Source organism: Rhinoderma darwinii, chromosome 4 (assembly GCF_050947455.1).
Source record: "Rhinoderma darwinii isolate aRhiDar2 chromosome 4, aRhiDar2.hap1, whole genome shotgun sequence".
Classification (NCBI taxonomy): domain Eukaryota; kingdom Metazoa; phylum Chordata; class Amphibia; order Anura; family Rhinodermatidae; genus Rhinoderma; species Rhinoderma darwinii.
Genome location: NC_134690.1, coordinates 323,102,486 through 323,126,606, shown reverse-complemented (window position 1 = coordinate 323,126,606; position 24,121 = coordinate 323,102,486). Strand labels below are relative to the sequence as shown.

The following is a 24,121-nucleotide window of genomic DNA, read 5'->3' as shown; positions in this document are numbered from 1 at the left end:
ACTTCCTATGACTTGCATGTACGTGAAAATGCGGGAAGTAGTTAATATCGTCACAGTAGAACCCAAGCCAGCACCATTGTGAAATCATCACAGTAGAACCCAGTGGAGTACTATTGTGACATCTTCACAGTGGAACCCAGATAAGCACTATTGTGACATCATCACAGTTGAACCAGTTAACTTCCATTGTGACAACATCAAAGTAGAACCCAAGCCAGCACTAATATGACTTGATTACAGTAGAATCGAGAAAAGCACCATTGTGAAATCATCACAGTAGAATCCGGACATACACCATTATGAGATCATCACAGTACAACCAAAACCACTACAATTGTAACATCATTACAGTAGAAGCCAACAAAGCTCCATTGTGAAATCATTAAAGTAGAACCCAGGCTATCACCATTGCTACATCATCGTACAAGAACCCAATAGATTACCATTGTGACCCCTTTACAGTAGAATGCAGTTAACCCCTTCCCGCCGCAGCCCTTTTTCAGATTTTCATTTTAGCTTTTTCCTCGCCACCTTCCAAAAGCCATAACGTCTTTATTTTTCCATCTATATAGTACTATGAGGGCTTGATATTTGCGGGACGAGTTGTAGTTTTTTTTAGCACCATTTATTTTTCCATATAATGTACTAGGAAATGGGAAAAAAAATATTTGTGGGGTAGAAAATGAAAAAAAACAGCAATTCCTCCATGGTTTTTTGCGCACCGTTTTTACGGAATTCACAGTGCAATTAAAACAACATGTTAACTTTATTTTGCGGGTCAATACGATTACGGCGATACCAAATATATATAGTTTTTTCTGTATTTTACTACTTTTACAAGTAAAAACCTAAGTGTAAAAAAGAAAATTTATTTTGTGTCGCCAAATTCCGAGAGCCATAATTTTTTTATTTTTCCGTCGATTAAGTGGTATGAGGGCTTATTTTTTGTGGGATAAGCTGTCGTTTTTAATAATACCATTTTGGTGTACAAGCGACGGTTTGATCACTTTTTATTTCATTTTTTATGGGAGATGAGGTGACCAAAAAATAGACATTCTGGCGTTTACAATTTTTTTTTTTTTACGGCGCTCACCGTGCGGGTTAAATAATGATATATTGTAATAGTTCAGACTTTTACGGACGCGGTGATACCAATTATGTTTATTTATTATTTTTTTTTACTATGCTCTAGGGGGAAATTGGGAAAAGTTTTTTTTTTTTACTTTTAATATTTTTATTTTTTTTTTACACAAAAAAAAACTTTATTAAACTAATTTTTACTTTTTTTATTAGTCCCCCTAGGGGACTTCAACCAGCGATCGTTAGATCGCTTGCGCGATATACTGCAATACTAATGTATTGCAGTATATCGTGATTCTGACAGGCATCTATTAAGCCCTGCCGGAGGCAAAGCTTAATAGGTGTACAAAGATGGCGGACCTGGCGGCCTTCATTAAGCCCCCAGGCAGCCATAGCAGCCGTTGCGGGGGGGGGGGCGCGCGATGAGCTGTTAGGCGGGATTCACACGACCGGGTCCCGCCCGAGCCCGAGTGTCGGCCGGTAAAATCGGCCATTTTGCCCGGCCGGTTTGCATAAAGTTTTGCATCCGTTCCGGGCCGGGCAGATCTGGACAGTGACATCAGCGGCAACTCCTGAAGGGGAATCCCCAATACATGTATGAGAATAGGCCATATCCTCGGCATAGGATGCCACTATGCACACCACAGAAAAAAACGTAATCAGTTATTATTTCACACCGCTATGCTATACTGTTCCGTAAACATAGCCATGTGAGGGCTTGCTTTTTGTGGGACAAGTTGTATTTTTAATGGCAGTTTCAGGGTACATGTAATCTATTGATTAACTTTTATTAACTTTTTTGGGAATAATACAAAAAAACACTGAAATTCTGCCATTCTTTTTTGCGCTTTAAATTGATGCCATTTACCGTGTGGTATAACTAATGTAAGAACTTTTATTCTATGGGTCATTATGATTATATCGATACCAATTTGATATCGTTTTTTTTGTTTTACTACTTTACACAATAAAAACACTTTATTTTTTAAAAGCTTTTGTTTAATATGTCAACATATTCTGAGAGCCATAAAAGTTTTATTTTTCCACCGACGTTACTTATTTTTTTGCGGGACGACTTGTAGTTTTCATTGATACCATTTTGGCATAGATACGATTTTTCTTGCATTTTTGGTAGGCAGGATGGACAGCAATTCCGGCATTGTTTTATATTAAATTTTGAAGGTATTTACCATCTGTGTTAAATAACAAAAGTTTTATAATTCGGGTCGTAACAGACTCATTGATACCAATTATGTATAGCTTTTTTCATTTTTTTTTTTTCATTTTTATAACAAAGAATTAAAGTTAAAGTAAGTGGGTTTTTAAATTTTTTTTACTTGTTATTTGTCATTATTCTATTAGTACCATTATGAAACTATTTTTTGCTTCATTTTTTTTTTAGTCCCACTATGGGACTTCACATTGCAATCGTTTAATTGCTTTTTTAACACACTCCATTACTTCTGTATTGCAGTGTATTATGCCTGTCAGTGTAAAACTGACAGACTTTCTATCAGGCTCTGACAGGGCCTATTCGGCATACAATGATGTCGGACCTGGGGGCCTTTGTTAGGAATGCCATGGAAACCATCGGCACCCAGCGATTGTGTCACAGGGGTGCCAAGGTGGTTATAGAGGAAGCCCCCTCTCTCTAAAACCACATAGATACCGCGGTCGTTATTGACTGCAGCATCTAAGGGGTTAAATGGCCAGGACAGCCTGACATGCATTGGCTTTTAACATTTGCAGCGCGTTCATTTTCCTAAGCTTTTGAATGGGTATAAAATACCATACATTGACGGCAGAATGTTAATGTATTCTATCAGGACTTAGGCGCGGCATCCGTGCCTTAATCCTGACAGAGTCCTGAATGTGTGAACATAGCTTTTCCCCCTATGATCCTATACAGGGGCAAATCACTAAAACCTCTTGCATGGCTATCATGACAACACACTGGTGTGGACTGCCTGCACATCTTCACATTAAGAGCCAGTACACACGTTGCGTAAATACTGCGGATCTTCCGCAACGGAATTAGTTGCGGAAAATCCGCAGCAAACACAGTAGCAGCAAAGTGGATGAGATAATACAAATCTCATCCACACGCTGCGTAAATACTGAGCAGAAAAAACGCTCAGAAATTGACCTGCGGTGCAGAGTTTTATTCCACAGCATGTCAATTATATTTACGTAAACGCTGCTTATTTGTTGCGGGATTTCCCCATTGAATTCAATGGGGCTGTATATCCTGCATCAAATATCAGTTCCGTTTTTTGCGGCGGGTTGGCAACTCAGAAAACAAAAAATATATACTTACCTAGGCCGGCCTGGATGACATTAGAGGGCCGGCCTCCTGGAATGACACTTCATCCCATGTGACCGCCGCTGCAGCCAATTACAGGCATCATCCCAGGAGACCAGCCTGCTAGCAGGCCGGCTAAGTGCTGCAGTCTTTTGCAGCGAACATTCCGGGCGCAAAACTGCACCACAGTTTGGGGCAGTTTTTCGCCAGGATTTCTCTTTTACGCAGTGTATTCATCCCGTGTGAAATCAGCCTAAGGCCTCGTTTACACGAGCGTGTGCATTTTGCGCATGCCAAAAACTTGGCGTTTTGCGTGCGCAAAAGGCACTTAACAGCTCCGTGTGTCATCACCATATGATACGCGGCTGCGTGATTTTCAAGCAGCCGCCATCATTATGACACTCCGTTTGGTTGTTTGTAAACAGAAAAGCACGTGGTGCTTTTCTGTTTTCATTCATCCTTTTCACTGCTGTTGCGCGAATCACGCTGTTTGCACGGAAGTTCTTCCGTGTGACATGCGTGGTTTTCACGCACCCATTGACTTCAATGGGTGCGTGATGCGCGAACAGCGCACAAATATAGAACAGGTCGTGTTTTTTGCAACGGACTCACGTTGCACAAAATTCACGGACTGTCTGCACGGCCCCATAGACTATTATAGGTCCGTACGACACGCGTGAAATAATCTTTATATAGCGGAATGACGCTAGTGTAAACAAGCCCTTAGGGTGCATATCTTTCCATGAGAATAAAGTCTATGAAGTGATGGCAAAATAAAAATGTTATTATAAATAAGAAAAATTATTCAAAGTTATAGGCAAGTACAAGGTATTTCAAAGACTGACACATTCTTTACAAACTCAGGGCAGGATCACACGCAGTTTTGACGTTTTTTGATTATTTTTTTTAAGTCAAACACAGAAGGTTGACACAAAGGAAAGGAGATGCATCAGTCTTTTATTTTATACCTTTCCATCCTCTATATGTCTGCTCTCTCTAACATCAAGGTCCTCTCTCTATCTGAAACTGAATCTTTCTAAAACTGAGCTCCTTGTTCCCACCATCTACTAACCTACCTAAACCTGATGTCTCCAACTCAGTGTGTGGCACTACCATAACTCCCATTTTTTACTCAGATCTTTCCTTTACTCCTCACATTCAATCACTTTCACAGTCTCTTTCACCCCAAAAACATCTCCAGAATCCAGACTTTTCTTACTGAGGAAACAGCCAAAACTCTCATTGTTGCTCTGATTCACTCTCGTCTTGAGTACTGTAACTCATTACTTATTGGTCTTCCCCTCAAAAAAAACTCTCCCCTCTCCAACCTATCCTGAATGCAGCAGCCAGGCTCATCTTCCTGACCAACCTCTACACCAACACCTCTAATCTGTGCCAGTCACTGCACTAGTGGCCTATTCCTTCCAGAATAAAATTCAAACTTATTACTCTCACCCACAAAGCTCTCCACAGTGCTGCACCACCTTACATCTGCTCCCTTATCTCTGTCTACCACTCTACTCGGGCTCTACGTTCTGCAACGACCTTAGATTAACATCCACCATAATCCGAACCTCCCACTCCCATCTCCAAGATTTTTCTCATGCTGCCCCAGTCCTCTGGAATGCGCTACCCCAGACAATCAGATTAATCCCCAACATCCACAGTTTTAAATGTGCCCTGAAAACATACCTTGTTAGACAGGCCTTAAACATTCCCTAATCTGAATCCTTTCTTCGGCCCCCCTTTAACAATTAGTCATCAGAATATAACCCCCTCATTCAGCAGTATCCCCCACACTCCTTGCACCCTAATGCACTTCATGTCTGTCATACACATATACTGGCTCGTGACCCGCTCATGCAGCTTTGTGTCTACTACCCCATGTGTATAAAAGATGGCTGAACCATTGTACTGAACAAGCACTTTTTTAAATTTTGTGTCTCCCTTATTGCCCCATAGATTGTAAGCTCTTGTGAGCAGGGTCCTCACTCCTCTTGTTTGAATTATTAACTAGTTTTGTCAATATGTAATGTGTGATATTGTCTATACATGTTGAATTGTAAAGTGCTGCAGAATATGTTGGTGCTATATAAATAAGGATTATTATTATTATTATTATCTTCTTGGATCCACTTCTGGCATTGGCTAAAAAATAAACAGCCAAAAACTGCACCAAAAATCTTTTCAAAAGCAGATTAAAATCCATGTCCCAACAAGAAAGCCCCTTCTCTGATGAATGTGGGTCCGGCTTCTGAAACCATCTGTTGTATGTTGTTCCAAATTTGTCAAATGGAGCACGTTTGGTAATAAATTTGTCACAATATATAAAAACATTAGTTTAGGTTTAATTTAGACAATGGGCAAAATAATGCCTCGAAACATATGGGCCATAGTCCTCTTTTTTATAGCTGTGCAAAGCTGCATTGTATCAAACGTTTCCTACTCAAAATATACATGTAACCTACACCCATATAATCACCAACATTCACTTTGGCATTCATATTTCACAGACATATTATTACAGATTAGTCTTTGTAACACCAAGGTGCATTGTCATTTGCATTGCCCAGATTAGTTTTTACCCGATGATGTCACTGGGATGATTTTGACTCCATCATTTTCCTGCATTATATTCATAGAAGCCCCAGATCAGTGAAAAATCTTCAGATAATGTGATCCTTCTTATATCATCATTAAAGTTTTATTCGCAAGTGCAGTTATTTCTAGTGGTCTTGTAAAGGATCTGCCAGGCACAGCTTCGGGGTTAACTCCCATAGGTAATCAGTCTACACCTGAATCTACGTCTCTCAGACTGACTCCATCTTCCACCACTCAGGATGGCAGGCTTAGGAGTGGGAGAGCCTATCGCAGCCTGGCCAGACGGAGCTAGCTCCCGCCCTCTGTCTATTTATACCTGCCTTTCCTGTTCCTCCCTTGCTTGTGATTCTTTCCGTGTGGTTTCCTGGCCCAGCTACAGCTCCTAACTATTTGATCCTGCTCCATACTGACCCTGGCTTACTGACTACTCTCCTGCTCTGCGTTTGGTACCTTGTACACTCCTGGTTTTGACTTGGCTCGTTCACCACTCTGTTGCTCACGGTGTTGCCGTGGGCAACTGCCCCTTTCCCTTTGCTTTGTATTCCCTTGTATGTTTGTCTCGTGAACTTACTGAGCGTAGGGACCGCCGCCCAGTTGTACCCCGTCGCCTAGGGCGGGTCGTTGCAAGTAGGCAGGGACAGAGTGGCGGGTAGATTAGGGCTCACTTGTTCGTTTCCCTACCCCCGTCGTTACCGGTCTAGTCCCCAGATTTGGACATTTAAAATATTCAGCACTTTCCCTTTAAATAAAATCCCCTTTTTATTGTACTTCAAATTAAGAGCAGTTCATCTTCCCACTTTGATTAATACAGTATGAACTATTTTTAGATCTCCTCCCTGTAACTCCTCCAGGTACACAAGAGCACCGCATTAGCTACTTAATGAACACTATTAGTCTTGTTGGGTTCACTGTGTATGGATCTGTATTTTCTAACTCTTTAATCTCTATCTCAAACACAGATTGAGGTTTACAAAAAATTATATATTTACATTTCAGCATGTCACTTAGGCATAAAGAGAAGAAACAAAAACATACTTTATTTAATAAATTACTGATATATGCATTTCGTGTACAGATATTTAGATTTGTTCGTATAGATTTGTTCATATAGCCTTTTAAAGTACATTTACTGGAAAATGAAATGCAAGAATTTAAATATTAACCCTTTCAAGACCGAGCTCATTTTGGCCTTCAGGATCAGCCCCATTTTTTCAAATCTGACATGTGTTACTTTATGTGGTAATAACTCCAGAATGCTTTTGCCTATCCAAGCGATTCTGAGATTGTTTTCTCGTGACATATTGTACTTTATATTAGTGGAAAAATTTGGTCAATAAATTCATTGCTTATTTGCGAAAAACACTAAAATTTAGAGAAAATTTGCAAAAATTATGATTTTTCTAAATTTAAATGTATCTGCTTGTAAAACAGATAGTAATACCACACAAAATAGTTACTATTTCACATATTCCATATGTTTACTTTATATTTGCATAGTTTTTTTAACATTATTTTATTTTTCTAGGACGTTACAAGGCTTAGTACTTTACCAGCAATTTCTCCCATTTTCAAGAAAATTTAAAAAGGCGATTTTTACAGGGACCAGTTCAGTTCTAAAGCGGCTTTGAGGGCCTTATGTACTAGATAAGCAATTACTAAGGGGTGGACCTCAGTAGTTGGTGGGCGCAAAGGATTCAAAATGTATAGAGTGCCTACCGGCAAACAGAGCCCTTGTTTCCCAACCACCAAAATTAAAATATAAAGTTTTAATTGGTGTAGACGACCATCAACAGACTACATAGAAGTTAAAATTCCTGGTCCAGGAATTTTAACTTCTATGTAGTCTGTTGATGGTCGTCTATACCAATTAAAACTTTATATTTTAATTTTGGTGGTTGGGAAACAAGGGCTCTGTTTGCCGGTAGGCACTCTATACATTATGTACTAGATAGACCCCATAAATCACCCCATATTAAAAACTGCGCCCCTCAAAGTATTCAAAACAGCATTTAGAAAGTTTCTTAAACCTTAAGGCGTTTCACAGGAATTAAAGCAATGTAGAGGGGAAATGGACAAATTTTCATTTTTTTGCTGCAATTCATTTGTAATACATTTTTTTCTGTAACACAGAAGGTTTTACCAGAGAAACGCAACACAATATATATTGCCCAGATTCTGCAGTTTTTAGAAATATCCCATATGTGGCCCTAGTGTGAAAATGGACTGAAATACCTGCCTCAGAAGCAAAGGAGCACCTAGTGGATTTTGTGGCCTCCTTTTTTTAGAATTTATTTTAGGCACCATGTCGGGTTTGAAGAGGTCTTGTAGTGCCAAAACAGTGGAAATCCCCGAAAAGTGACACGGTTTTGGAAACTTCACCCCTCAAGGAATTTTTCTAGGGGTATAGTTAGCATCTTGACCCCACAGGTCTTCTGCTATATTTATTGGAGTTTGCCTGTGAAAGTGAAAATCTACTTTTTTTGTGAAAAAATATATAAAAAAAAGATATTTGCAAGGAATAAAGAATAAAAAGCACCCCAAAACTTGTAAAGCTACTTTTCCCGATTACAGCAATACCCCATATGTGGTACTAAACTGCTGTTTGGACCCACGGCAGAGCTCAGAAGGGAGGGAGCGCCATTTGGATTTTGAAGCGCAGATTTTGCTGGATTGGTTTTCAGTGCCATGTCGCGTTTGCAACGCCCTGGAGGGAGCAAAACGGTGGAAACCCCCCAAAAGTGACCCCATTTTGTAGATTACACCCCTCAAGGAATGTTTCTAGGGGTATAGTTAGCATTTTGACCCCACAGTTTTTTTGCTGAATCTAGTGGAATTAGGCCGTGAAAATGAAAATCGACTTTTTTCTGAAAAAACATAGAAATGTTTAATTTTTACAATGAATAAAGGAGAAAAATCACCCCAAAATTTGTAAAGCAATTTGTCCTGATTACAGAAATACGCCATATGTGGTAATAAACTGCTGTTTGGACCCACGGCAAGACTCAGAAGGGAAGGAACAATATTTGGCTTTTGGAGCTCAAATTTAGCTGGAATGGTTTTCGGGTGTCATGTCGCATCTGCAAAGCCCCTGAGGTACCAAAACAGTGGAAACCTCCAGCACTGATCGCTGCTATAATACATTATACTACCTGGGTAGTGTAGCGTATTATAAACTGTCAGTGTGACACTGAGAGTCACACTGACAGGAAGCTTATGAGAACCAGCACCCGGCTGGTTCTCATAGGCTGCCGTGCATGGCAGACCCGGGGGCCGTTGTGTGGCCCTCGGTTCTGCCTTATAACCGACTGCAGCACCCGCAATCGGTCCCCGGGAAAGTTTGTTGTAGCAACAAACTTTCCAGTTTGTTGTAGTAACAAACTTTCCAGTTTGTTGCTACAACAAGCTTTCCCTGCGATCACATGACCGGGACCTGAACCAATTAGGTCCCGGTCATGTCTCCGGGACCAGAGGCAGGGGTTAACAGCGCGATCCGGGTGTCAGCGCTACTCTGAGACACCCGGATCGCGCTTTTAACACCCACCGTGAATTCACGTCGGCACTGCACAGAGCCCAGCAAATGCCGACGTGAATATACAGTGGGCGGTCGGGAAGCGGTTAAAATCAGGAAACATATGAGTGTGGTAGGTAACACGCACTTCCCATGATTGAAAGTACATCTAGGAAATATAGTCTAAAGGCTATGTACACCATTGTAAGCAACATATATATTTTCTTTTTTATTAAAGGGTTATTCCCATCTCACTAGTTAAATTTTTTTTTGTTTAGAACATTATGCTATAGGAAAAAAATAATAATGTGGGCGTGACGCTTCTTCATTAGCATCACCAGCAGGCAGCACTGTGGTAACCTCACAGCACCGCTTTCCTCAACATCCGTGTTCCCAATGCTATCTAAAATACAGATAGCAGCATTGGACGAGCAAACATACATGCACTATGCTGCAGCAAGGCTTCGTTCACATATCTGTCAGGGCTCTATTCTGATGTTCTGTCTGAGCTTTCCGTTAGAATGGAGCCCTGACTGAAACAAACAGAAATGGTGATGGATCCGGTGCCAATGGTTTCCGTTTGTCTCAGTTGTGCAAGGGTTCTGATGTTTTGACGGAATCAATACCGTAGTCGACTACGAAACTTATGGTTTCAGTCAGGGTCCCGTTCAGACTGAAAGCTCATACGGAACGTCAGAACTTGACCCTGACGCAGATGTGAACGAAGCCTAAGGACGTTAGAGACACTATGCTTGCTTCAAAGTCCACAATAGAGATAACATTGTAGCTGAGCAAGCACAGTGTCTCTTGCCTAATAAGTGCTCTGCACTCATGTGATAAGTGGAAAGCGATTGAACGGCTCTAGGGAAGTGCGCATGCCCTGGAACCGTCCCATTGATTTACATAGAAAAAGAAAGAGGTGGCCGGACTAGGAGCTTGTACGCAAGCGCGATCAATGTGTTCATCCAAGACCCGGCTAGAAGCAAAAAAGTGACACAGAGGAAACTGCGCAAGCGTAGCAACCGCTGCTGGATCCCGGCAGTGGCCGTATCTATAGGTGATGGCAATCAAAAAGGGTACCTGGGTTGTACAGCAAGAAATATCTGCCAAACGCTGCATCATTAGAAAATGAAGGTATATATACATATATATACATATATATATATATATATATATATATATATATATATGACGATGCTTATATTTACATTAAGAAAGACATGGACATTGATCCTTAAGATTGTGTTTTTAAGCAACTTTCAAAATCACTTTTATTAAAAACATTTTTTACTTTTTAAGATACAGCTTCTCTGTATCCAGTATACATAGAAGCTGTATTGTTCTCTCTCAGCCAATTCCGTTGTTTCAGCTTAACTGACGGCTTGGGCTGAGAGCGGGTCTTGCATGTCTCTTACACACACATGATCCACATAATATCGATCACATCTAAGACATGATCCACCTAATATCGATCACATCTAAGTTATGAACTTAGATATGATTTGATATTAGGTGGATCCTATGTGTCAGACATCAGGAACCGCTCTCAGCTGAGCCGGCAAGTTCAGCTGAACTGACGAATTTGGCTGGGAGAGAATGATACAGCTTCTATGTATACAGGATACAGAGAAGCTGTATCTTAAAAAGTAAAAAACATTTCATAAAAGTGAATATAATAGTTGCTTAAAAACACAAAATACATTTAATAATAATTAAAAAAAATGTGCTTACAAGGTGTACATAGCCTTTAAATGTAAGCTCTAGGTATAAGGGTGGATCATCATTACAAAGATCCTTTAAGTACTATGGTGGTCACAATTCAAGAACGACATGTGGCTTTCAGGCCTTCTTTTCATGCCGCTACTTCCTATATTACCCCATGCCACACAAGTGTCCAGGATCCAGTGAGTCAGTCCTGAATTCTTGGCACTGTCACTGGAAGCAACATAGGGATCTTTTCTGCCCAACTTGTCATCTCCAGTGCTAATATGTGCCTGCAGAGACTAGCACAGGAGGAAATAGATACATCTGTGGCTACTGATTAGGTGCTCACATGTACCATCTTGCTAGAAGATTATAATCGTATATCACATCTGGCCAATGGAAGTATCTAGTAATGACATCTATTTGGAGATCCAGTTCCTGGTAGCGGATTAGAGAACAGTACAGAATCATGTAGGCGATCATTGTGCCTGCCACATTTGAACTGGTGCTATAGCAGTCATCAGGACCAGGTGATACTGTTGTTAAGGGCCCAGGCAAATAAGCAGTACAAACTTACCGGTTGGCTGCCACCAACCTGCTACACAATAGTCGCTGCATGGGAGCTATGTAGTTTCCCCTTGTAAAATAAAAGGGTCATATTTAAAGGGGATTTCCCAAAATCATAAGTTATCACCTATCCTGAGGATAGGTGATAATTTTCTGATCGCTGGGGAACCAACTGCTGGGACCTCCACCGATCATGAGAATGGGGGTACGAACCCTCTGTTCCTCCTCAATGCTTGACTGCACTGAGGAGGACATTGAATGGATCGGAAGTCGAGTATGCTCTATTCAAAGTTTATAGGAAAGATGGAAATAGCCGAGTACAGCGCTCGGCTGTTTCCGTAATTCTCATAGAATTCTCGTTGAATGGAGAGTTGGGTGCATGGTTAACCGCCGCTCCATTCAAGCTCCTCTTCAGTGCACAGGGTTCTTGCTGTGAGGAGGATCTGGGGGTCCGGGACCTATGTTCTGACGATCGGTGGAGGTCCTAGCAGTTGGGCTACTACCTTTGATCAGAAAATTATCATTTATCCTGTGGATAGGTCATAATTTATGATTCTGGTAAAACCCCTTTAATAGGTAAGGGTAGGAAAATTGAGCTCCAAACATTGTGCTCTTCATTTCACACAAGTGTAAATGTATGGGCCCTAATTAGTAGTTTGTTCAGCCTCCCCTGTAGATACACTACATTTATGGAATGGGCTTGAGAGTTTATACAGATTATTCCTCATGTCAAACTCAGTGACTCACTGTTCTTGAGAAGCCCCTGGGTGGATGTAATTCCTGTGCTGGCACAACTGTTTAGTCTACACTTCTGGAAAGACACTGCAAGCTGTAGTATGTGCTATAATTCTTTGATTTGTCTCCTATAGCAGCTGGCCATTAATGTGGCTCCCAAATGCCACTTAGGCAGTCACACCTTCTTTAATAACGGGCAGACACATGGCAGAAACAATTGAAATAGCACTGTGAATCAGATTCTAGACTCTGCCTGTACTTCTATGGCCAGGACTTTCACACTAAAAGGAAGCCCTTAACTGATCAGCACAACCATAAGCGTAGATAATGGATGGGGATGCCTCTGCCTTATTCTACATGTGGCCTTGGGCAAAATATAATTAATCTTATTAAAAAAAAGTTCAAGATTTTCATCAAACAACTTACTGTATGTATGCAACTCAGAAATATAGAAATCAGACCTCTAGTATTCTGCAAAATTAAATTTTGCAAACTTATATCCATTTTCTGGAAAAAAAAAAGTAAGCGTGGACAGAACTGAGAAGGCGATAAACACAAATTCCTGCCATTCGCATATTGGAGAATGGTATGGGCTGATAGTGACAAGTCACCTTAACCAAAGCTGGTGGAAACCAGTGGTACAGTAAATGACGGCGCACACCCTATGGGTTGAGAATCTTATTTTCAAAGGGTTAATTGGTTGGTTGGTTGGTTGGTTGGTTTAAGCGCCATTACCACTGCTGGGCATAGAGCAGCTGAGCTGTGAAAATGCTGATTATATACATAGCAGAGGTATCAGAGGGTGTATTGTCAAATATTCTTATATATTTAAACTACTCAAATACCACTCCTTAACCTGTTGTGTCATATTACTTTGTACCACTGTTTAACCTTGGACTATAGATCGTTACATACTGTGCTTTACTGTGCTTTTTAGTTTTGGCCAGACCTCCCAACCTGTCTCTTGAGTCTTTCTTGCTAGGGGCAGAGGTTGGTCCAGGCTATGGCGGTAAGCCAGCATCTGGTCTACCCAGGTCTGAGGCAGTATAATTATTATTATATTATCTTTGTTGTTGTTGTTAATATTATTATTTTTTATTATTATCATCATACACTAAGCAGGGCTTAACCTTACTTTTTGGCTACATATTAAATTATATGTTTCCGACTGAAAGATGAAAACTGGGCTTTTCACATGTATCAAATGTTGTATTTTAAAAAAGGGCATTTTAAAATAAAACCTCATTATCTTTCTAATTAAATTGCATTTTAAATAACAATGTGAATGTGAAATATCTGTCACATGTAATCCTGTTTAAGAGAACAATCATCTGTAGTAGAAAAAGACATCTAGGGCAGTAAATTAGAGCATTTCATGCATGAAATACGTGTCAGAGAGAATCAAACCTCACCCAGACTCTTCTACCTTCACAGGATGATAGGAGAAGGTGAATATGTGGATGCCAATGGGCTGCAATGGAAAGGATCGTTTCATTATAAAGCAGCCCCCGGACTGAAGTTAAGGTTAAAAATGTAAATGATACTAGACTTACAGTGACTGGAGTGTCTTTACACCTGCGATGCTTTGCAGATCTCTCGGATCATTTCACCATTAAAGGTCTTCAAAAGTCTGATCTATAAGCTGAGTGATGAAGCGAGACGTCTAGTCACAAACGTCCACTGTGGCTTGAAATCTCTATTAAGCTGCAGGCTGGAACAAGGTGATATGTTTTCCGTATGATACAATTTGCTGTTTATCATTGTATTTTATATTACTAAACACAGACCATTATAATGTATATAAAAAACACACAAATGGCTCTATAGATGACATATCAATGATTATTGGATTATCCTTCACTTACTACATCATATATATCTTCATTTTGTGATTGTGACATAAAGCAACATAAATGTATAAGAGCACCTAGGTAAAGAATTTGTGACTATAGAAGATATAGTTAACCCCAGATGGATTAGCACTATTTAATTATTAGAATATTAATCGTTAATAAACATTTATCCTTAAATAAAATAAAAAAATAAAAATGTACTGTAAATATAAGTCTTCTTGTGTTGAGTCTTTTAATATGCCATTGAGTCATTTCTTATTAGCTTGACATTTTCGGACAATTGATGTCAGAAAAAACAGAGGTGTAAAGTTCCTGGTGGAGAAGTGATTGTACACTCACTTTCCATTATGGCGTGTGGGAGATACAGAGACAACTGAGAATGCTAGTTAGTAAACCCTTTTTGCTTTCACCACAAGGTTTTTTCCCCAAATTTCCCAGAAAAATAAATAACTAAGAAGTAACAGAATCGATTTTTAAGGAATCGTCTCAACTCAGGTATTTATATTTAGAGGTGGTTTTCTATTTTTATTTTTCTATTTTAGCAGGAAAAGCTCTCTAACGTACATGCACAGATCTTTTGGCTACAATGAAAACAATTATTCTGTATAAAATCACTTTGCTCCTAGAAAATATTAGAACAATATAGCACATGCATTCCCACCATGGAATTATTAGCTTACACTTCAAGCCTGGCAATAATAAGCACACTGGAACAGATTTCTATCAGGCAGTAATGGTCATGGTGTTATCATCGATGCTCAGATGATCAATATGAGTGCTCATTATAGGATGTATCAACCATATAATGTGTGCTTACTAAAACACAGTATATATATATATATATATATATATATATATATATATACATACACTACCGTTCAAAAGTTTAGGGTCACTTAGAAATTTCCTTATTTTTGAAAGAGAAGCACAGTTTTTTTCAATGAAGATAACATTAAATTAATCAAAAATACACTGTTAATGTGCTAAATTACTATTCTAGCTGCAAACGTCTGGTTTTGTAATGCAATATCTACATAGGTGTATAGAGGCCCATTTCCAGCAACCATCACTCCAGTGTTCTAATGGTACATTGTGTTTGCTAACTGTGTTAGAAGGCTAATGGATGATTAGAAAACACTTGAAAACCCTTGTGCAATTATGTTAGCACCGCTATAAACAGTTTTGCTGTTTAGAGGAGCTATAAAATTGACCTTCCTTTGAGCTAGTTGAGAATCTGGAGCATTACATTTGTGGGTTCGATTAAACTCTCAAAATGGCTAGAAAAAGAGAGCTTTCATGTGAAACTCGACAGTCTATTCTTGTTCTTAGAAATGAAGGTTATGCCATGCGAGAAATTGCCAAGAAACTGAAGATTTCCTACAACGGTGTGTACTACTCCCTTCAGAGGACAGCACAAACAGGCTCTAACCAGAGTAGAAAGAGAAGTGGGAGGCCCCGCTGCACAACTGAGCAACAAGACAAGTACATTAGAGTCTCTAGTTTGAGAAATAGACGCCTCACAGGTCCTCAACTGGCAGCTTCATTAAACAATACCCGCAAAACGCCAGTGTCAACGTCTACAGTGAAGAGGCGACTCTGGGATGCTGGCCTTCAGGGCAGAGTGGCAAAGAAAAAGCCATATCTGAAACTGGCTAATAAAAGGAAAAGATTAATATGGGCAAAAGCACACAGAGATTGGACAGAGGAAGATTGGAAAAAAGTGTTATGGACAGACGAATCGAAGTTTGAGGTGTTTGGATCACACAGAAGAACATTTGTGAGACGCAGAACAACTGAAAAGATGCTGGAAGAGTGCCTGACGCCATCTGTCAAGCATGGTGGAGGTAATGTGATGGTCTGGGGTTGCTTTGGTGCTGGTAAAGTGGGAGATTTGTACAAGGTAAAAGGGATTTTGAATAAGGAAGGCTATCACTCCATTTTGCAACGCCATGCCATACCCTGTGGACAGCGCTTTATTGGAGCCAATTTCATCCTACAACAGGACAATGACCCAAAGCACACCTCCAAATTATGCAAGAACTATTTAGGGAAGAAGCAGCCAGCTGGTACTCTATCTGTAATGTAGTGGCCAGCGCAGTCACCAGTTCTCAACCCCATAGAGCTGTTGTGGGAGTAGCTTGACCGTATGGTACGCAAGAAGTGCCCATCAAGCCAATCCAACTTGTGGGAGGGGCTTCTTGAAGCATGGGGTGAAATTTCTCCCGATTACCTCAGCAAATTAACATCTACAATGTCAAAGGTCTGCAATGCTGTAATTGCTGCAAATGGAGCATTCTTTGATGAAAGCAAAGTTTGAAGGAGAAAATTATTATTTCAAATAAAAATAATTATTTCTAATCTTGACAATGTCTTGACTATATTTTCTAGTTATTTTGCAACTCATTTGATAAATATAAGTGTGAGTTTTCATGGAAAACACAAAATTGTCTGGGTGACACCAAACTTTTGAACGGTAGTGTGTATATATATATATATATATATATATATATATATATATATATATATACAGTGAAGGAAATAAGTATTTGATCCCTTGCTGATTTTGTAAGTTTGCCCACTGTCAAAGACATGAACAGTCTAGAATTTTTAGGCTAGGTTAATTTTACCAGTGAGAGATAGATTATATAAAAAAAATTAAAAAAAATCACATTGTCAAAATTATATATATTTATTTGCATTGTGCACAGAGAAATAAGTATTTGATCCCTTTGGCAAACAAGACTTAATACTTGGTGGCAAACCCCTTGTTGGCACGCACAGCAGTCAGACATTTTTAGTAGTTGATGATGAGGTTTGCACACATGTTAGATGGAATTTTGGCCCACTCCTCTTTGCAGATCATCTGTAAATCATTAAGATTTCGAGGCTGTCGCTTGGCAACTCGGATCTTCAGCTCCCTCCATAAGTTTTCGATGGGATTAAGGTCTGGAGACTGGCTAGGCCACTCCATGACCTTAATGTGCTTCTTTTTGAGCCACTCCTTTGTTGCCTTGGCTGTATGTTTCGGGTAATTGTCGTGCTGGAAGACCCAGCCACGAGCCATTTTTAATGTCCTGGTGGAGGGAAGGAGGTTGTCACTCAGGATTTGACAGTTCATGGCTCCATCAATTCTCCCATTGATGCAGTGAAGTAGTCCTGTGCCCTTAGCAGAGAAACACCCCCAAAACATAATGTTTCCACCTCCATGCTTGACAGTGGGGACGGTGTTCTTTGGGTCATAGGCAGCATTTCTCTTCCTCCAAACACGGCGAGTTGAGTTAATGCCAAAGAGCTCAATTTTAGTCTCATCTAACCACAGCACCTTCTCCCAATCACTCTCAGAATCATCCAGATGTTCATTTGCAAACTTCAGACGGGCCTGTACATGTGCCTTCTTGAGCAGGGGGACCTTGTGGGCACTGCAGGATTTTAATCCATTACGGCGTAATGTGTTACCAATGGTTTTCTTTTTGACTGTGGTCCCAGCTGCCTTGAGATCATTAACAAGTTCCCCCGTGTAGTTTTCGGCTGAGCTCTCACCTTCCTCAGGATCAAGGATACCCCACGAGGTGAGATTTTGCATGGAGCCCCAGATCGATGTCGATTGACAGTCATTTTGTATGTCTTCCATTTTCTTACTATTGCACCAACAGTTGTCTCCTTCTCACCCAGCGTCTTACTTATGGTTTTGTAGCCCATTCTAGCCTTGTGCAGGTCTATGATCTTGTCCCTGACATCTTTAGAAAGCTCTTTGGTCTTGCCCATGTTGTAGAGGTTAGAGTCAGACTGATTAATTGAGTCTGTGGACGGGAGTCTTTTATACAGGTGACCATGTAAGACAGCTGTCTTTAATGCAGGAACCAAGTTGATTTGGAGCGTGTAACTGGTCTGGAGGAGGCTGAACTCTTAATGGTTGGTAGGGGATCAAATACTTATTTCTCTGTGCACAATGCAAATAAATATATATAATTTTGACAATGTGATTTTCTTATTTTTTTTTAATATAATCTATCTCTCACTGGTAAAATTAACCTAGCCTAAAAATTCTAGACTGTTCATGTCTTTGACAGTGGGCAAACTTACAAAATCAGCAAGGGATCAAATACTTATTTCCTCCACTGTATATAAAAGATATAACAGAAAAACAGCATGGCTTGCACTGTCGGTTACTGAGATCATATACAGGTGTAAAACAGCAGTTCCATTCAAAATCCCATAAAGGGAAAAAGTAGCACAGTAATCACCAGTATAATCCAATACAGTTTTATTCCAATGTCAGCATACACATATTAAAATAACGTATAATGTTTGTTTTTTTACAGGATTTCGGAATAGTGTAGTTTCATTACCTATTCCATTCCTTAATTAAAAAAACTAAATGATATCTAATTTGGCCTCCGTCATGCTAATGGCCTCTAAACTCTAAATATACATTATGTGAACAGAGCCTTAGGCCTCATGCACACGGCCTCCCCCCCCCCCCCCCACACCATGGCCGGAGGCTCCGCTAGCAGCCGCTATGGCTGCTACAGCGCGACGCCACTGAAGGAATTGTTCCTCCAAAACACATGCATCCCCTATCCACAGGAGAGGGGACACATGTGTGATCGCTGAGACGCCCAGCGATAAGGAGAACGGGGGATCGAAAGTCCTCCGAAGTTCTCCATGACAAACCTCGGACTTCCGGGGTCTGTCTGCAGCTCTATAGAAATGAATTGTGCACTTGTCGTGCTTGTGCGCATGCGTGACCAGCGCACCTTTCATTTTTATTGAACTGCGCAGACGCCGGAACTCCGAGGTTTGTCATGGAGAACTTCGGGCGACTTTCGGTCCCCCGTTCTCCTTATTGCTGCCAGCGATCACACATGTATCCCCTATCCTGTGGATAGGGGATGCATGTATTTTGTAGGACAAACTATAGGCTATTTTTTCTTGGGGGGGGGGGGCTATATGGCGTTATCTACAGGGGGTGGTTCTGTATGGCATTATCTACAGGGGGGGTCTGTATGGCGTTATCTACAGGGAGGGCTGTATGGCGTTATCTACAGGGGGGACTCTGTATGGCGTTATCTACAGGGGGGACTCTGTATGGCATTATCTACAGGGGGAACTCTATGGCGTTATCTACAGGGGGGACTCTGTATGGCGTTATCTACAGGGCGGGTCTATGGCGTTATCTACGGGGGGCTGTATGGCGTTATCTACAGGGGGGCTGTATGGCGTTATCTACAGGGGGGCTGTATGGCGTTATCTACAGGGGGATTTGGGGCTGTAAGATGTTATCTACAGGGGGCTGTGTATGGCACTATCTACAGGGGGCTGTGTATGGTGCTATCTATTAGGGGGCGCTGTGTGGTGGAATCTATAGGGAGGCACTATCTACAAGGGGGGGTTGTGTGTTACCCAGCGGAGGGGGGCCCCAGTCAAAAGTTTGCTATGGGGCTCAGTGTTTCCTAGTTACCCCCTGCACACAGCAGCTCTTTTCTATATGTCACAAAACATAAAATCATATACCTATTTGACATCACTGTAACAACCCATACAATAAAGCTAATTTATTATAATTATTTAGTGGTGTGTTCACATCAGCGTCACTCTTCCGTTCATGGGTTCTATCAGACCTTTCTGTCGTAAGAACCCATGAACGGAAAGGCAAATGGAAACCATAGCCTCCGTTTGCATTACCATTGATTTCAGTGGTAAAGTTTCCGTTGCAGTTGGTTTCCATTTGTTTCCATTCCGCAAGGTTTCCGCTTTTTTCACGGAATTAATAGTGCAGTCCGTTTCACATTACCAGCACATCCAAAGTGAGGTGGGATTTGTGGAGCAAGGGTCGAACATGCATGCTGCCGCTCCATACACATTTCCATGGGATACAGCCGAGAGAGAGCGTTCACCATAGTGGTGCTAGTGAGGAGACACAAGTGGACTTTGGACCCCTAGCAGTGATCATGAAAGTCAGCAGTCAGAGTCCCTAGTGATCTAACATTTATCCCTTTTTCTGTGGTTAGGCGATACATTTTGACTGTGGGAAAACCCCTTTAAAGGGAATGTATCATCAGAAAATTACATATTATTTAAAATAATATTTTATTCTAGACACATAAAGCATACTTTTTGGGGCTGTTTTTTTATGTGGCTATGCACATACAAAAAAAACAACTATTTCAGTTTTTAAACTGGCCACTAGAGCAGTCCCAATAGCATGACACTTCCTGTTTTCTGTAGCTCACTTCAGCTTTTTGGTATAAACTGGGCCATGATGAGAAAAGTCATTTCATTTTCATTAGAGGGTGGGGAATTTAAAGGGGCTATGTGGGGATCAAAAATTATTAGCAGTGTTCTCACTGCAATATGTGAGTATACACGCCTATATACATTCCGGTCCCCGGCCCCGCTGTACTCTATGTACAAGCAGTAGTACATCGATTACATAGAGTACAGCGGGGCCGATCACACGACAAAGAGTCGTGTCGTCATTAAGAAAGACTGCAACTAGCCTTCCGGTCCCCCGCCAGCGCTATAAAAGTCTATGTAAATCTCAGGATCAGCGAGACGGGGGACCGAAATGTATATTAGCGAATGTACTCACATATTGTAGTAAATACACTGCTAATAATTTTTGGTCCCCACATAACTCCTATATTGACCACTCTAGTGTTTTGCTGAAAGCCCAGATAAGGCAGGATAGTAAAACTATACACACAGATAAGGCTCGGCATGCATCACCCCGGTCACTCTCTGGGGAAGGTGGCTGTACTGCATAACTTTCTGGAGACTGTAATAATCTATGACATTTCTCGAGTAACTCTAATCTAAGAATCTCACATTTATAAGTATAGTAAATATAGCAGTACTTCAATTTGAAACAATTCATATATTTAATGTTTGCATATATGTTAGCGCCCGTAGAGTGCTGTTGCATCTTTGTTTGTGTTTGCTCTGCATTGCAGCCACAGCAGATTTGCACCTGCCCATTTATTTCACTTTGTTAGGAGGTGCTGACTAACTTTGTCCTTTGCCTTGCACTTTGCAGCAACATAAGTCATTTTTGTTAGTGTTCTGTATAATTTATGAGTACTAGGTTTTGCTACAACAAGCCGAATGATCAGGTTCCCAGGGGTCCATGTCAGTTGCATGAGTTCAAAGAAGACAAGAACATTGCATGACACAATTAGGGTTTAACTTGCTGAAAATAACAATTGCTATAATTGTGTCTGACAATGGACATGCAGGCATGTTTTTTTCTGTAGTATACTAAAACTGCCACGTAAAGCAATTTAACCCCTTGGAGACGCAGCCATTTTTCGTATTTCCATTTTTGCTCTTTCCTCCCCACCTTCCAAAAGTCATAACTTTTTTATTTTTCCATTGACATATTCGTATAAGGGCTTGTTTTTTGCGGGACAAGTTGTAATTTTTCATGGCACCATTTACAGTATTTTTTGGACTTTAAGATGCACCTGACTATAAGATGCACCCAGGTTTTAGACGACAGAAAATAGAAAAAAAAATCATATTTTACTACTTTTACAAAGAAAAAAATATTTATTAAAAAAAATTTTCACCACGTTCTGAGAGCCATAACTTTTATATTTTTTGATCGATTGAGCAGAGTGAGGGTTTATTTGTTGCGGGATGAGCTGTAGTTTTCATGGCACCATTTTTTGGTACATACGATTTTTTTAGCACTTTTTAGTTTATTTTTTTAGCGCTAAGGTGACCAAAAAACAACGATTGTGGGGTTTTAAGATTTTTTTTTTTACACTATACACACCGTTCAAGTGAAATAATGCTATATTGTGATAGTTCAGACTTTTACGGACGCAACGATACCAATTTTTTTTATTTTTTTTTTACATTGTGCTTGGGGAAATATTGTAAAAGTTTTTTTTTAACTTTTAAATGTTTTTTTACACTCCTGAAAATATATCAAACTTTTTTATAAACATTTTATTAGTTCCCCTATGGGACTTGAATCAGCGATTGTTAGGTGGGACCCGCATCTATCTGACATTTATGACATATCCTGTCTAGTTAAATAATGTTATATTGTAATAGTTCAGACTTTTACAGACGCTGCGATACCAGTTATGTTAATTTTTATTTTTTACATTACTTTAGGGAAAAAATGGGAAAAGTGTTTTTTTTTATCTATTAATATTTTTTTTGTACATTAAGAAAAACTTCATATAACTGTATTTTACTTTTTTTTATAAGTCCCCCTAGGAGACTTTAACCAGCGATCGTTGGATCACTTGCATAATATACTGCAATATATATGAGATATACTGCAAGGGCTTCATAGGAGTACAAAGATAGCAGACCTGGGGTTTTTCATTAGGCCCTCAGGCTGCCATAACAGGCAGCGTCCTTCAACGGCGACGAGATCGCGGGAGGGCCAATGGCACATCAGAAGGGGCCTCCCCCCTTATTTTAACGGCTTAGATGCCTTGGCATGTCGCCAAGGAATTAAAGGGAACCTGTAACATTGAAAATGCAGTCAAATCTGCAGCCAGCATGTTATGGATCAGGAAGAGGGGATCAGGTGGATGTATATTTTTCTAGCAAAACTTTCAGTATAACTTGTAATTTATTACTCTAAATCTCTGCTCATTCTGGGTTTAGGAGTCCAGTGGGCGGTCCTACACAGTGAATGACAGCCTTACCTGTATGAGTCTGAATACAGAGATAGCTGTCAATTGTGGATAGGGACCCCCACTGGACTCCTAAGCCCAGAATGTGCAGAGGTTTAATGAATAAACAAATATATACAACCATGCATTTTTAATGTGACAGGTTCCCTTTAAAATAGTTGACTAGTGTCTAGTAAATAAAGTTACTAATTCACATTGAGCTCCAAATCTGCACAGTTTCTTCACTGTGGAGTTACTTCAGGAGACGTGGACAAAGAAGTGATATGTCCACGGACAGTCCATTAAAATAGGTGACTTTTGTCCAGTGTTCCTTAGAAAAAAATAGCTATGTGTGTGGGATTTTTTAGAGCCTGGGGGCTTGTACAAGTTATTGTGATTGCAGAGCTGAGCTAGACTTTCTTTCCACCTGGGGCAAAGATTCAATTCACTTATCTAAATACCACGGCCAAAACAAAATTGCTTATTGGCACCTCCAACGGCACCAAGAACTTGGGCGCAAATCATAATTACAATCACGAGGGGCGTATCTAGGAGGGACTACCAGGACACATGTTCTGGTAGCCCCTCATATCTACCGGGGCTAACAAAGCAGCTCCTCCTAAATACCCCCTTGTGATTGTAATTATCATCATTTGACAGGTCATGGCAAATGCTGATAATGTGATCATATTAGTAGTTATAGACATTAATCACTGTTATCTTCATGACTCATTTTGGTTTTCCATTGTTTTTGGAAGAATTTTAGCTGTTTGGTTAAATTGTCCAGAAAAAATAAAAAATTGAGGTTGGCAACCCTTGTGTGTGCCCACGTGATCACATGTATGCATGACCATAGCTGTATGTGTGAGCGTGCTTATATATGTGTACTTGTTTTAATGTACGTGTGTATTTATGTGTACGTATGAGTGTGTATATTACATATAAATGTGTGTATTTGTACCAGTGCATGTGTATTTGTGTACATTTTTGTTTGTTTATTTATATATGTGTACTTGTGTATATGTATGTTACCTGATTCACACTTCTCTACTAAAGTATAGGAGAGCCCCATTCCTAATTTCGAAATTCTATAAGGAGGTTTCAGCTTTAAAGGGGTTATCCTGGACAAAAATAC

General features: G+C 40.2%; 1 protein-coding gene across 3 annotated transcripts in view; it reads left to right on the top strand.

Moving 5' to 3' along the window:
• Nucleotides 1-14,131, top strand: part of MORN2 (MORN repeat containing 2) — a 49,835-nt gene extending 35,704 nt beyond the window's left edge. For all 3 annotated transcript variants that reach the window (XM_075862791.1, XM_075862792.1, XM_075862790.1), the window contains one exon: nucleotides 13,932-14,131. In XM_075862791.1, the coding sequence (XP_075718906.1) occupies nucleotides 13,932-14,034 (103 nt within the window). In that variant the 3' untranslated portion in view covers nucleotides 14,035-14,131. The remainder of the gene's footprint in view (nucleotides 1-13,931) is intronic.
• The last annotated feature ends 9,990 nt before the right edge of the window (nucleotides 14,132-24,121 follow it).